General features: G+C 38.8%; 1 protein-coding gene across 6 annotated transcripts in view; it reads left to right on the forward strand.

The window, feature by feature from the left end:
- adcy2a (adenylate cyclase 2a) overlaps positions 1–15,525 on the forward strand; it is a 63,781-nt gene that overhangs the window by 45,121 nt on the left and 3,135 nt on the right. For 4 of the 6 annotated variants that reach the window (XM_004565116.3, XM_076889785.1, XM_004565115.3 and 1 more), the window contains 19 exons: positions 67–178; positions 826–953; positions 1,314–1,472; positions 1,650–1,782; positions 1,878–2,054; positions 2,145–2,188; positions 2,383–2,463; positions 2,721–2,790; positions 2,923–3,020; positions 3,182–3,266; positions 5,757–5,894; positions 6,935–7,054; positions 7,162–7,346; positions 9,037–9,121; positions 12,207–12,365; positions 13,243–13,389; positions 13,560–13,670; positions 13,772–13,886; positions 14,966–15,090. In XM_004565116.3, coding sequence (XP_004565173.2) covers positions 67–178; positions 826–953; positions 1,314–1,472; positions 1,650–1,782; positions 1,878–2,054; positions 2,145–2,188; positions 2,383–2,463; positions 2,721–2,790; positions 2,923–3,020; positions 3,182–3,266; positions 5,757–5,894; positions 6,935–7,054; positions 7,162–7,346; positions 9,037–9,121; positions 12,207–12,365; positions 13,243–13,389; positions 13,560–13,670; positions 13,772–13,886; positions 14,966–15,090 — 2,272 coding nt within the window. The other 2 variants (XM_004565118.2, XM_004565117.2) reach the window with 2 other exon arrangements.

Raw genomic sequence — 15,525 nt, forward strand, 5'->3', positions numbered from 1 at the left:
GTTTTCTAAACTGTAAAATCCATAAAATCATTAAAGTGTATCCATTACTGTTTTTTATATATCTAGCATACTTTATGCTGATATAGTAGGATTCACACGACTGGCCAGTGACTGCTCACCTGGAGAACTTGTGCACATGCTGAATGAACTGTTTGGCAAATTTGACCAAATAGCTAAGGTAAACTTTTGCCTGCTCTGCTCTTGTAATGAATTACTGTCCTAACACATGCTGATCTTCTTTAGATTAACAGAGCTTACCTCTCAAACTGCTTTACTGGAAAGTATTTTACTCGCTAGGAAATTTGTGAAGTGTGGAATTCACAAATTCTTATTCACATGTTAGAAATTCTTAAAATTTCATGTATGTCCCTGCACCCTTGAATCATCCATGCCAGTCAAACAAATGTCTTTGAATGAAAATATTGCATGCTAAAATTAGCCCTGCAGCATTCAATGAGGCGTAACACTGATTATAACCAGCTTTTAATGCAATGTCATGCAAAATGTTTACATTTAGTTTGCTCTAATGTTTTTTAAAATTCCTGCAAACACCTTGTACTCAGTTATTTGATGGTTAGACACCATACAGTTTGTGCTGAAAGTGTCCTAGATAGAAGATAGATCTCAGTAGTTTTCACTTTCACTGTATACATAAGTTTCTGTCACTGATATTTATCAAACAAACTGATTTCAAAAAGTAAAAAGATTGTTTTTATTTATAATTCACACCGTGTTCTAGCTTTTGGAAGCAGGGTTGTAAATGAACATTTTGATATTTACCTGACCTTTTGTAGCAGAGACTATATTTCACCCTTCTATATGCAGGAAAATGAATGTATGCGGATCAAAATCCTTGGTGACTGTTACTACTGTGTGTCCGGCCTGCCAGAGTCACTGCCGAACCACGCCAAAAACTGTGTAAAAATGGGTCTAGACATGTGTGAGGCCATTAAGTAAGTGCTGCCATGGAGTAAAATTGTTTTTCCAATTTCATTTACTAGAGTTCAGCCTGGTGAATGAATCACTGATGTCAAAAACATGTTGTGACGATCTTCAGATTGTTAGTGTGGTTACTGGAAAACAGAAATAAGTATTAACATACTGATTAGCAGACCTGCAATGAAAACAAAGGACTAATTGTTGTTGCTGTTTTCCGCTTTTTTTAAGTACTTTTCACTGTTTAGTTTTAGTTTTTTTTAAGCAGCATATATTGTATGTCACAGAGTTAGGCTTGTTTTCTGACAGGCTAGATGGCATGCATTGTTTTTTTCCTGCTCCACATTAACAAAACACAACTTTTTGATGTATGACAGGAAAGTACGGGACGCCACAGGGGTTGATATCAACATGCGTGTTGGTGTGCATTCTGGGAATGTCTTGTGTGGTGTCATTGGACTTCAAAAATGGCAGTATGATGTCTGGTCACATGATGTCACACTGGCCAATCACATGGAGGCAGGTGGTGTACCAGGGTAAGTGAGAAGCATATAAAAACATACTGTAAGGCATTTGAATTTCAAAACAGGAAATTATGTCGCTAATTCATATTTTGCCTGGACCAGTGTTGTCTGGCTTGTTGTTTGCTAAATGTCCAGATATATTGTTAATATACACAGGAAACCATTCTTTTATCAAATGTTCCCTTTAAGGCGAGTCCACATCACTTCAGTGACACTGGAACACCTAAATGGTGCCTATAAGGTGGAAGATGGGGATGGACAAGAAAGAGATCCTTACCTGAAGGAACATGGAGTCATCACATATCTGGTCATTAACCCAAAGGTATCACACACATGTCAGATCCAGTAAACGAGAATATTGGACACAGAAGAAAACGCATCAGCATGAGAATTCAAACACGAAACATGTTTGTCCAGGTCGAGCGGCGGAGCCCACAGCATCATTACCGACCCAGAAACACTCTAGATGGAGCCAAGATGAGAGCCTCTGTCAGGATGACCCGCTATCTGGAGTCATGGGGAGCAGCGAAGCCCTTTGCCAACCTGCACCACAGAGACAGCATGACTAATGAGAATGGGAAGATCAATACTGCTGTGTGTAATTTCTTTCTGGACATGTTTTTTCTTGTTTGTCAGTTAATCTGTAGCTGCTAACTTGTCTCTCTTCTCTTGCACTGTGTTTAGGACGTGAAGATGGGGCAGTATCACTTCCAGAGAAGATCAGAAAGGCAAATTACTCATATTATAGCTCCGCACGATTTCGTTTGACAGGATTATCCTCATCTCTTTTTATATTATAAGGACAGCCAAGAAAATGTTTTGATAACTTTTTTTTTTTTGCTTTAAGCTTTAAAGTGTGAGTCACTAATGCTATGTGAAAATAACAGATATCTTGTCTCTTACATTTTGTTATCCATTAAAGGACCAAGTCTCAGAAAAAACGGTTTGAGGAGGAGCTCAACGAGAGGATGATCAGGACTTTTGATGGGATAACGTCACAAAAGTATTATTACATACATATAAACATGTATTACTCGTGTTAATATACTCTAAGAACAGACTAGCATATTGTAGATTATCCTACTGCAGATAAGGTCGTGTTTTCTAATAGTACAACTCAATGAACGTGGCTGTGTTAAAACACAATATGTTAATTTATTCATGCCTATATTCTTAGTACTTTAATCTTAATTTAGTTTTCATTTACTTAATGTTCTTTTCTTTTAAATCCACTCTATAACACTGCGTTTATGCTTCCAGACAGTGGCTGAAGTCTGAGGACATTCAAAGAATATCGCTGTTCTTTCACAACAAATCCTTAGAGAAAGAGGTAAGAGGCTTTAGAAGCTGTAAATCTTGTAAGTTACATAAATTTGTCATGTCTAAGTTGAGAAATTTCTTGGAGTAGGATTTAAACGTCTTTTTTATAATGCCTAACCATTTTTTTTCTTAATCTTTTCAGTACAGAGCAACAAACTTGCCGGCCTTTAAATACTATGTCACCTGCGCCTGTTTGATCTTTTTCTGCATTTTCATTGTGCAGATTCTGGTCTTGCCTAAGTATGTGCATTTTATATTTCTTTATATTAGAACTGAAAACATTTTAAATCAATGAGATGGTTTCAGTATGGCGGGTTTGTGTGGTCATTTTGGGGACAACTTTGTTTGGTGGAACAGATTAAACTTCGTTTCAGAGTTTAAACATTCAACTTTTTTTGCAGGACAACAGTCTTGGGAATATCCTTTGGAATGGCTTTTCTCATCCTTTCCCTTATCCTCTTTATATGTTTCATTGGACACCTCCTGGTGAGTAGTGTCTTTATGCAAAGTCAATTCCTCCAGGCATCTTTGTACTTGGTCTTTTCACATCAGCGGATAGGCCTGCTGTTTAATGTAGCCCTTGTGTTCTTAATGTTTATCCTAATGTCATTCCAAAGGCACACGAGTGATCCAAGCGCCTCTCTGGTCAGCTTAACAGCCCATTAAGTGACCCTTAAGTCAACACAAGTGCCACTTTGGTGTAGCTTTGGGGCAATGGTCCAGAGCACACCGGTTATTCTGTATTATTTCCCAGGTGCCATTTACATGCACAGATGCAATCATCAAATTTTACGCCACACATTGTCATCATCCTGTTTCTAGTGGAATGATTTGTTTCAGGAAATCATTACAGAAAATTTGCACTTTGCAATCACAGAAAATACACCGGTGGGAGTGTGAAAGTTCTAGAAATCACTAACAAAAGTAAAGTAATGTAAGTGCATGTTTAATACATTTGTTCCTGTCTTGAAAACAACATGAAAATATAAGGCAGCTGTTCTCAGGATAAATCTACCGTTTCGGTGGAGTGAAGGGCTAGATTATCACAAACTTTTCCACTGTATAAAAACTGTACAGCTGACCTGTATAATGTGTAGACCCCCCCGCCCCCAAAACAAAGCATTACTGTATTCATCAGGAGATCCTTATTTTGTCTTCTGTGTGAGGCTGCGGATATTTATTAAAGTCAGTATTACGCTGGTCTGTTTCATTTACATTAATACTTGTGTTTTCACAGGCATTTTAATATGACATGTAATGAAATGACATAAAAAACTGAAGGTACTATAAAATTTTATAGGCCACGGGTCCATGCAACCTCACTCATTCTTTGATGGCTTTAATTCTTAGTAAGTGTGCATCAGCTGCTGGTTCTGACCTCGGCTCCCTGTGGATGTCGCTGAACTCTTTAAAGACAAAACTAGAAAAACACTTTATAAACAACCTGTTGCCTTTATATCGGAATTGTTTGGCATTGCTGGTTCGTGCTCTGTTTCATGTTGTGTCATGAAAATGTCTGCGTATTGGGAAATTTGCAGTATCTCAGGAAGATGCTTGCAGGGCTACTGTGTAATAACACAGAATCAGCCTACGGTAAATTTTATGATTCCTTTTGTCAGACCACATGTCAAATACCTCATGTGAGTTAGATAAACTAAATATGATACAATTCCACATTTAAATAATACTTATTTATAATTTCTTTCCTGGATTGGAAGCACTGAACATCTTTGACCAGTCAGTTTTTGTTTTTTTACCTATTTAGACTTAGCCTTTTTTAGTCGCTGAAAATAGCTTCTGTTTATTTAGAAAATTAAATATATATATATAAAAACAGAAATACAAAAAAGGGAGACCTCTTTGCTTTAAGAAATCTTTGCCGCAGAGTCTTTTATCTTAAGTAGCAAAGTTATTTAAAAGTGACTAATTGAATCTTATGTAAGCACTCACGTCTCTTACATTGATCAACTTGAAATGCTTTCATTTCACTTCATTCATCATTTACATTTAGGTTCTAGGCATCCAAATAGCTGTTCTAACAAAATGGTCCACAAATATCTTGATTTCAGACCAAAATGATTGCCTCACTAACTCTACATTTCCAATTTTCCCTGTGGTATAAAATAGTCTGCCATCCTTAGTATATTGCAATTTACATCTCTGAGCTATTTAAATGTGACATCCACTCAGCCCTAGTGATGCTCCGATATTTGCTCTGAGATAATCAAGTAAACGATTTGGGTTCTCGCTCTCATTGCTTCACAATGGAACAAACTGTCTGTAACTGACCTGGCACAGGAAGATTTCAATAAATCTTTGATAATAAACAGTAAACATTAAGTATAAAGTGGCTATGTTGTGCTGCCGGGGTTAGACATGAGGTGCATGATTGCACAGTCTCTGTTGCTCTAAAGTGACTCTAAATAATATTAATTTCCTTTTTGAACCAGGGTTTGAATCTAGTTAATATCCCATTTTGTCATTATTTAATTATAATAATAACAAAAGAAACACAGGTACTATTACAAGTAGTTTCTAATAAAAATGATTATTGTTGATCATTTCTAAACAGTGTTGTTCATGATAAAGTCACTTAAAGTTGTAATTTTGCAGCTCTGTTATTTCATTTGTGTTGAAATTAAAATGTTGGAATTAATTGCTATGAACTTAAGTGGAACCCTCTCCATCATTATATGGCTCTCGGAATTTTTCCTTTGCCCTGCTGAGGAAATACAGGTTAATCAGAAAGTGTTGCTTCTGCGTCTGAACTTATGTTTAGTTTAGTTTGTGTCACACTAGTTATCTTTAGTCAACAAAAGCAATGAATTTGCTCTTTAGCACTTGGTTGTTGAGATTATTGTAACTAGCTTGTCCATCGTTGTGGCTTCCTTTGCATGTGACATATTTGTGACATTATATCCCAGCTCTTTCATACCTTATTGCATTTGTGTGTTGTGTGTCTACGTGTTCCTGCAGCACTGCAGTAAAAGCACCTCCACTTCTTGGATGTGGTTGCTGAGGTCATCAGTTATTATTGCCAACAAACCATGGCCCCGCATCACTCTCACCATGACAACCACAGCTCTAATACTTATAATGGCAGTCTTCAACATGGTAAGCTTTTTCTATGTGCAGGTACTACACTGAGGGAGTGGGACCACACCTTTCAGGCTTTACGAGGAATATATATAGCAGTCCTTCTGATAACACATCTCCTATTTGTAACTGCAGCATAATTAGAAAGTAAAATGCGGCATGTTATCTCACAAAAATAAATGGGCTTCTTTAAAATTATATTCTTAACAACCTTGCAGAATACAAATGAATAATATAAAAATGATATCTTCATTTACTGCAGCAAGAAGCAAGTCAGTCATCATGTTTAGAGCCTGTGGAAAATATTATGTAGCATTCATTAATATGCCCTTCCCCTCCCCTCTTCCTTTTTTCTTTTTTTTTCTTGCTTGTAAATTAAGCCTGAAAAATATTTAACTACAGAGCAAATATCTTGCAGTTTCTTTGCAGTGAGTCTATCAATTGGCTCCTAAGACCAGAAGATTGTTTACCCAGCATTTCATAAAAGTGCCAAGACAATTTGCGTGCAGTGATGACTGAATGCTGTATTTAACATTTACATCGTTGCTTTGATTTTCTATATTTATTTTCCGATTTATCTGATTGAGGTTTATTTTTGTAGACAAGGAAGCCCATCAAAACATAAAGCCTCAGACAAAGGTGGGATGGAAGCCTGAGGCTTGAAAGGAAGCTGCGTGATAAAGCACAATGTCAGGACCCTGGTTTAGACCTTCACACAAATCGATTCCAGAGATTATAATCGTATTTTGCGTCTGACTTGGGTCAGTCGCTCAGGGCGTATGAACCAAATTAACCTGGCTTTGCTCAGCGGGGCAGCCAATCCTCATTTTATCCTGCAGGTTCACTTTAAACGACGTTGTTGAATGCTTGTCACTATTGGCCTCTTATCTAACAAGATTCTATTTTCCTCCTGCAAGTCTAATGCAGACTACTTCATCTTGTCCCATGCTGATGTGCAAAGAGGCAGGCAGAGAAAGCGTATTTATAATTTGCATGACAATTCCCTGGATTGTTTTCTGTGGTCCTGAATTTCTGTTGACTTTGTGTTTTTCTTCTAGTTCTTTTTGGAAGACAGCGTGCTGCCTCCAGTTCCTAATTACAATTCATCCAATGAAACACTGTTTTACAATAAAGAGGAACTAATCACCCTCTCTGGGAAAAACAATTTCTACCTTCCTGTAAGACAAACATCGTCATCATCATCATACTTTATTCAGAAATTTGTTACTTTAGGTTTTTGTTTTTCTACAAATTTTCAGTTACTCCTCCTCCTCCTTCTGTATAGTATTTAATTTACAGTTGCATCCTGGGCCTGATCTCCTGCTCAGTGTTCCTGAGGATAAACTACGAGCTGAAGATGATTATCATGTTGACAGCAGTTGTGGTCTACAATGTCATTATCCTACAAACACATGCCTCTCTGCTGGACGAATACAGCAGATTTCTGTACGAGACCGAAAGCCTTGACAGGTAGGCTTAAAGTGAAAAACAGGAACACTTCGGGGGGAGCATGAGATGGATGAAAACAGTCAAAGAGGGTTAGGAGACTGTGATGGTAGCCCGAGGAGGAAGTTCTGAGCAAACTGAGAAATGGTAAATTATATTTTTTTGCAGCTATAAGGCATGCTACGATAAAAGAGGAGGTGAATGGGTTAGCTTAAGATTTTATAGCAGTAAAATGTTAATGCACCACTTATTCACTAGGGAAGTAGACAACTGCTTTAGAGTTAAAATCTATATTTAAAAAGTCAGAGACCAAGCTTCATTGAATAGTTTCCCTATGTGCCATGATGCACCCACCCATGCAGAAAGAAAAGGAAAAAGCTAATCATGCTATGATAGGAAGTGCCAAACTTTATAAGAACGAGTGTCTATATATAGATAGTATATAAGAATCAATTAAACATGATGTAGTATGAGAAATATGTTTTATGAGTTACTGTTACTTCTTGTAAAATAAATGGCACCAAAATGTTTCTACTTGTTTCTATGTCTACTCATGTTAATTTGAGACATCACAAGGCATCAGAGGCGCTCCCATCTTTCAGGATGTCACCCAGTATTTGATGAACTCAGACTTGCCATCATAGTATTAAATGGCTGTTATTATTTAACTCATGCAAAGGAAGTTTTTGCTCTGTCCCCCAAGTCACAGCTGAGCTGAGCTGCTAAGAGAGACTATAGAGATGTTGGGACATTAAGAGACAAATCTTCCCCCATAGATGAGCATAACTGAATTAACCCTTACAGATTATGACATCAATTGTAATTTCACTAGAAAATATGGATTTCGTCTGAGCTGGAAGACAGGTTTTTGAATGTAATTTCTAACAAATTTTTTTTGACGTCTAAAGCATCATTAGCTTCTTCTTTGTGAGCAAATAAATGTCAGCAGATGTCTAAATTGTCTGATTTCCCACCAAGGACGGCACTTTTCTGTCTTGTTATGGGCGTTACTGTCCCGGACTGTAAAACTGATAAATCTGAAAAGTTTTGATAATTTTTCTAGTTGGAAAAATCTTAACAGCTGTTATTTCTTTAATTAAAAGAAGAAGAAGAATCACAGCTGCAGTGCGTCTACTTTTCATCTCCAGTTTTTACTGGAGATAAGATTAAGAGTAAAAATGTAAAGTGTGCTTCCTTATATTAGAATGCAGGTCTTTTGACAGTTTAAATGTTTTTAGCATCAGCTTTCATCCAATATGCTTTGGGCTTGGACTGTGTGGGAGTCTACGTTGATAAAACCTTGCTTTTTATGATAGTGGAAGACTGAAGTTTTATATTCAAGAGTTTGTGCAGAGCTGTATCTCTGAGGATCATGAACACTTGCTTTTTTTTTTCCTTCTTGAGAAATGTCTCTAGTCGATACACCCTTGCAGGAGGGCTAACCCCCCTCCGAAACGCATCCAGTAAACAAGCTCTTGTCACAGCAAAGCAGAAGCGACAGTCTTAATTAAGTGACAGGTTGGAATAAAACGCTCTGCTAGACATCTCTACTGACTGCAGTCAAAAATCCCCTTTCTCATCTATAACTTTTAGTTTTCTAGCCCTCTTTTGCTGTTCTATCTTTTTTTTGTTGTTGTTGTTGAGTCGCATTTTATTTCTGTCTTTATCTTTTTCTTATCTTACAAAAACATTTGTCTATTTTTTTCCTGCCCAGACCAGGAGTTCTCAAAGACCTGAAGACTATGGGCTCTATATCCCTCTTTATCTTCTTCATCACTCTGCTTGTGCTTGCCAGGCAGGTAAGTCTAAGCTGTAATAGTCTGAATGGCGTTGTCATCGGTCTCCTGCTGCACAGTTTATCGCTAAAAGAAAAGTAGTTTTCGTCTGTGTGCCATTATTACACCATCATTGGACTTTTTCCATTCTTTTTAGCTGCGGGTTTTGGATGTTGATGGAAAGTTATTTTTACTGTATTTGCAAAATGTAAAAAACCAAAAAAAATCCTCTGATTTAGAAATTTTCCCATGTGATGTGTTCTTACCAGCTGCTAGCTTAGTCTTTTGAAGCATGTTGAGAGCATTGCTAAGCTTTAGCCTTATCTTTTACCTACCTTCCTTTAGATTCTTTGACCCTTAATGGTCTCTCATAGATTAACACATTTTAATGCCACTAATGTTTTACGTGACTCATTTCTTATATGTCACAACGGCGATGCTTTGGATGATTATAAATGCAGACAAATTTGTAGCTCTGATGCTGCTGGTTCTGCCTCTCTCTCTGTATCTCTTTATTATCTCAGAGCTTTGTGAGGAAAAAACAGTGGCTCTCATTTATCTTCTAAGTGAAAATCAATCAGTGAACTTGGTAGAAATGGTTAAGCTTTTTGGCTGCTGTGACACACTGAAAGAGAGGCATCTTTAGACCAATTTGTGTAACCTCCCTCAGTCACTCAGGGGCAGCGATTTACATCAGCAAGTCTGCTGTTACTCAGATGTAATTTGAGATTTAGTAGTGAGAGAGAAACCAGAGGCTGGAGAGTAACATGTTCTTCTGACTTGTTTGGGGGTTCTGCTGAATTGTTCGTACTAGAATTGGAGCATCGTATTTGTACAGCCCGAGGCCTGTACTATATGACGAAGGATTTTTTGCTTAGGGAGGTAACCTATACACTTAAAGTGCAATGGAGCAGGTTATGTTTAAGATGAACAAATAAACAGCTACATCATTACTTCCTATTGACCACCGAGACCTTGATGCTAAAAACGTCTAAAGAGTGTTTTTTCACCAGTATTTTGCGTAAGAAATGCAGATTCTTTTTTTTGTTATACATGTACACAGTATATCATAAATAAAGTATATTACTTTGCATAGGTTAGAATAGTGTCACATTCAGGATTTTGTCACTCAGGGAGAGTAGGCATGGTCAAAGGAATATTGCTGTTTCATTTTTAAATGGGATGGAGCTGATCACCTGGGCTCTACTGTGTACTGTCAGCAAGGCTGCTGGAAATGGTTTTCACTGTGGATGCTGTGGATGTCCTGAAAAGCTACGACAGAACTGGATACTGACACTTAATCAATTTTCCTGTAGACTCCTGTTGGTGGCCGCAACAACACCACGCCAACGGACTCTGTTCTGGACCGTTCTCTTCAGCTGGGTCCACGTCTTTCCGGCGCCCTTCACTTCGCTCTCGACAGATCTTCTCCATGTCTGTTTGGGTCTCCCCACTCTCCTTTTCCCTTGAAGGTTCCAGTCCAGTGCTTGCCTTGTGACGTTGTCTAGTGGTTTTCGAAGTATGTGGCCTATCCAGCCCCATTTTCTCTTCTTGATGTCTTGATCAACTGGGTTCTGGCTGGTTCCCTTCCACAGGTCTGTGTTTGAGATCTTCTCAGGCCATCTGATGTTGACGATGTGTCGCAAGCACTTGTTGATGAAAATCTGTATCTTGCTGGTAGTGGTGTTGGTCACTCGCCACGTCTCGGACCCATACAGGAGGACTGCTTTCACGTTTCTGTTGAAGATGCAGATCTTGCTGCGTTGAGATAAGGCTTTGGAGTTCCAGATGGGTCGCAGGGTGTTGAATGCAAGCCTTGCTTTGTTGATCCGGCTCCTAACGTCTTCATCTGTGCCGCCATCACTGTTGACTATGCTTTCTAGGTAGACAAAGCGGTTGGTTTCCACCAAGTCTTGTCCCTGTAGCTGCAGTGGATGTTCTTGTCGGTTGTTCAACCGCATCACCTCCGTTTTTCTGACATTGATCTTCAGGCCGGTCTTTTCTGCCTCCTCAGCGAGCCGTGTAAGCTTGGACTGTGCATGTTGCTGCTTATGGGACAGAAGGCTGATATCGTCTGCAAAATCCAGGTCCTCCAGCTGTTTGGTGAGGGTCCACTGGATGCCGGTGTTGCTGCTCTCTGTGGTTCTTCTCATGATCCAGCCCATGACGATCAGGAAGATTGTTGGTGACAGCATGCAGCCTTGCCTCAGTCCAGTTTTCACTGCGCAGGGGTTGGTCATTTTTCCATTGTGGATGATCCGGCAGGACGAGTCTTCATAAAGCTGTTGGATGATGTTGATGAGCTTCTGCGGGATTCTGTAGTACTGCATCAGTTTCCACATGGTCGTCCCTTTAGCTAAATGCGCTTTTCAGAGAGAGTTAAATGTATTTGAAGAATACAAATTACTGAAGTAGTTGTCTCTACCATAAGGTGTAATTATATCTGCACCATAAATAATAAATTCTATTTATTAATATCTAAAGTGTTACATGCGCTTCTGATTTGTGTACACACAGTTTTTAAATTACTGCCTCTATTTTTGTTGCTGGCTGTAACATGTGGTAATATCTGTGCTGTCCAATCCGGTCATCTGCAGTGCTTGATCATAATTGTCCCGTCCTGCGAGCACGTTTTTCCTTGGTTGGTCATTTTTATTTACCAGATCAGTTCACTGCATATGACAATTAAACAGGATTGACTAGAGTTGCCATCACAGACTACCTGAGGTGTGAGTGCTGAAGAAAAGGAAAAAAAATAATCAATCCCATCAGAGCCTTTAATTCTACCTGATCCTGGAACATTTTATTCCACTTGTCCTTCCTGATCTTGGGCTCTGAAGAAGGCCTTGTTATTACACTGGTGAAGTAACTACATCATTTAAGCAAAGCTACAAAAATCACTGGGTCAGTCTTGTCTGCCTTGACCAAAAGTCATACTGTATGAGGTTTTTGTAAATGTGCCTAAATTCTTGCATTTTTGTACATTTCATGTCCTAAGGCTTGTTGGTGTCCATATTTGTGGCTGTTTCTGTTTTTCTCTGTGACTTCTTGGAAGAAAGCTGTACAGCTATACCTTCAGTCTCTTTACCTCTGTGTCCTCTTGTAACAGAATGAATATTACTGTAGGTTAGACTTTCTCTGGAAGAACAAGTTCAAGAAGGAGTGTGAGGAGATTGAAACCATGGAGAACCTCAACCGCGTTTTGCTGGAGAATGTCCTGCCCGCGCATGTCGCAGAGCACTTCCTGGCCCGTAACTGGAAGAATGAGGTAGGAATTTATAATCTGTGGTGTTTTTTATAATAATAACTAATGTAAATGTAACATTATCCAGATTTTATTTTCACAATAGCTACAGGACTAATGAATGTAGAATTACACAGAGGACTTCAAAGTGCTTGTTTATGTGCAAAGTTCTTTTGCGTTCATTCGCTGATGCATCAGAAAAGAAGGATGTTTAATTCAGGATATCAAGACACAATTGTCAAATGCAAAATATTGAATACACTGTTTTAAAATGTGTGATTAATTTAAACTGAAATATTCATTGGTTGTTTATTAAAATAATAAGGGCTAAAGCTCAGATTTTTATTTTGAAAGTGCAAACTTTAAATGAACCTGACACTTGTTTTGTAGTGTGACAGTATGATGCCTCGCATGACTCATTCATCGCTGTAAATCCTGTTACATCCCCTGAAGTTTTAGATCTGAGGGAGTTCAGAGAATGTGGCATCCTGGAGGTCATGTAAGATTAAACAGGAGAGCAGCATCTGCTGCAGAAATCCTGAGTGACGAGTCAGCAGTTGACTTCATTTCTGTTCTTGAACAGGGTCCAAGAACAAGATGCTCTAATGAGATTTAAAGCAACTGTTTGTTGTTTTTTTGGATGGTGGTTTGGGTGATTTGCCTCCTTTAATTTGTCAATTATGTTTCATGTGCTGCCCAGTGATTGATTTTTACTTGTGAAGTTTTTTTTAGGTCTGAATAAAACACAGAAACCCCCCAATATGCGGTGCAGATCCCATATTTGTCTTTCAAAATCTCTTCATCTGTAATTTATCAGTTTCATAACAAATTTTACAGCATTGTTTTGCACCTGCACAAGCTAACGACTCCACTCTGTCTTCTGCTTCTCTTTGTCATGCAGGATCTGTACCACCAGTCCTACGACCTGGTGTGTGTCATGTTTGCCTCTATCCCAGACTTTAAAGAGTTCTACACTGAGTCTGATGTCAACAAAGAAGGATTAGAGTGCCTCAGGCTCCTCAACGAAATCATTGCTGACTTTGATGAGGTAAATACCCAGATCACCACAAAAACAGACAGAAACCGTGATACCATTGCACTGCTTGACTCAGTGAAGAGCATTGCTTTTTACAGATTCATACAATTAGGTTTTATTGTCTGTGCTGCTATAAATTTGGGTTTTATTCAGTTGAGCTGTGTTTGTATTTCCATGTGTAGTTGCTTTCCAAACCGAAGTTCAGCGGTGTGGAAAAGATCAAGACCATTGGCAGCACTTATATGGCTGCTACTGGGCTGAACACATCGCCAGGGCCTGAATACACATCACAGGTAGGCCCATTACAAAGACATCATCATTTTTGTGTGACTGCCGTATGCACATTATGCAAGAACCTAATGTGTTTCTAGTTGTGCTTTTTTATGTTTCCCAGGAACATGACAGGCAGTATATGCACATAGGGACCATGGTAGAGTTTGCATTTGCCTTGATGGGAAAACTGGATCTTATCAACAAACACTCGTTCAATGACTTCAAACTCAGAGTTGGTGAGTTATGCAGAGAAGCTGAAATTAAATGCAAAGTAATGTATATAATATTTTATATATACAGGACTACACTGTAATCGTTCACATATTTAAGTGTACTGACCTCACATGAGAATTGAAAATGAGTGGTTTAAACTGATTAATTAAATTCCACAGCTCGTTTCAGGTAAATGACATGATGTAACAAGATACTATCACTGCAGTGGGAGTTTCATTCCTTGTTGCCGCCTTCTCGTTATGATATTTTCTGGAATCCCACTTCTAGAGTTTTGTATGAAAAGCAGGAATCAGCTTGACTGCAATACATCCAAAATTGCACTGTCATGGAGCCTCTATGCATCCCTTGTTTGTGTAGAGTTCCTGTAAGATGTAGAGTGCACAGATGTCTGAAAAAAACAAGACTAACGCTTATTTATGCAGTAAGACTAAAATAAGAGGTAGAACAACAGGAAGGCATACTCCAGCTCCCTCTGTGCAATAAGAGTCAGAGTTCGATACCTTCAACCTGTGTCTTAAGATCTCAGCATGGGATGCACCATTAACTCAGCAGTGTGCGTGAGTGACTGTACATCCCTGCTGCTTCCAGATGGGGCTGAAAATGCTCCATGAGAGAGCCGTACACACCCTCACCCACTGGGACTGGACCGAACCAGTAGCTGTGAGACTGTATGCGCCTCCTGCACACTTGAGCAGATTGCAATTTCCAACAATCTGGAGACTGAGTCAGAAGCTCAGTCAAAGAGAGGCCCAGTGTCATCTCAGTGCTGCGAACAGCCTCCAGACTGCTGGGGATTAAGAGTTGAGCTGCATTTAGCTCGCCCTCTGTTTCATGTTCTGATGAAATCTTGTGAAAAGCTTTGTTCGTTCTCAAAGCAGTAGGGTTCCTGCTCAAGTCGGCTTTGAGCAGCACTCAATAGTTAATCAGTGGCATCAACATTTGATTTTGATACATTTTCAACAAGTAGGAAATCTAAAAAAGCAGTTTATATTTGTAACTATAAAATAATAAGGTAATTCCAAATGAATGGCAGCAATAGGGACACTGTCTGAAAGGTTTACTAAAATGTTTCCTTTGTCAGGTATTAACCATGGTCCAGTGATAGCTGGAGTCATTGGGGCCCAGAAACCCCAGTATGATATCTGGGGAAACACTGTGAATGTAGCCAGCAGAATGGACAGCACCGGAGTCCTGGGGAAAATACAGGTAAATGATTTGGGGAACGTTTGAGTTTAATGGTAAATGGTAAATGGCCTGCATTTGTATAGCGCTTTTCTAGTCCATAGGACCCCAAAGCGCTTTACACTACATTCAGTCATCCACCCATTCACACACACATTCACACACTAAATTAAAGACATAAATAAAATTAAAAAAAAACCACTTACCCTGCCTATTCACTGCAATACTAAATGTTAAGACAGCTGTCAAACATCAGCTGGTATTTTATTCTGATAGTTTCTTTCAAAGGACCAGCAGACCTCCTTCTTCATACTGCAGACATTTAAATGGCAATACGGATGCTTAAAAAGATAAAACTCTTCTTTCTTATGTGCCATTTATTACAGCAAGGACATCTCATCTTGACATCACATGGCATCGTCAAATCCTATCTTATGTCATGTCTGAGCACTGATAAGA

The sequence above is a fragment of the Maylandia zebra genome, linkage group LG11, assembly GCF_041146795.1.
Source record: "Maylandia zebra isolate NMK-2024a linkage group LG11, Mzebra_GT3a, whole genome shotgun sequence".
Taxonomy (NCBI): domain Eukaryota; kingdom Metazoa; phylum Chordata; class Actinopteri; order Cichliformes; family Cichlidae; genus Maylandia; species Maylandia zebra.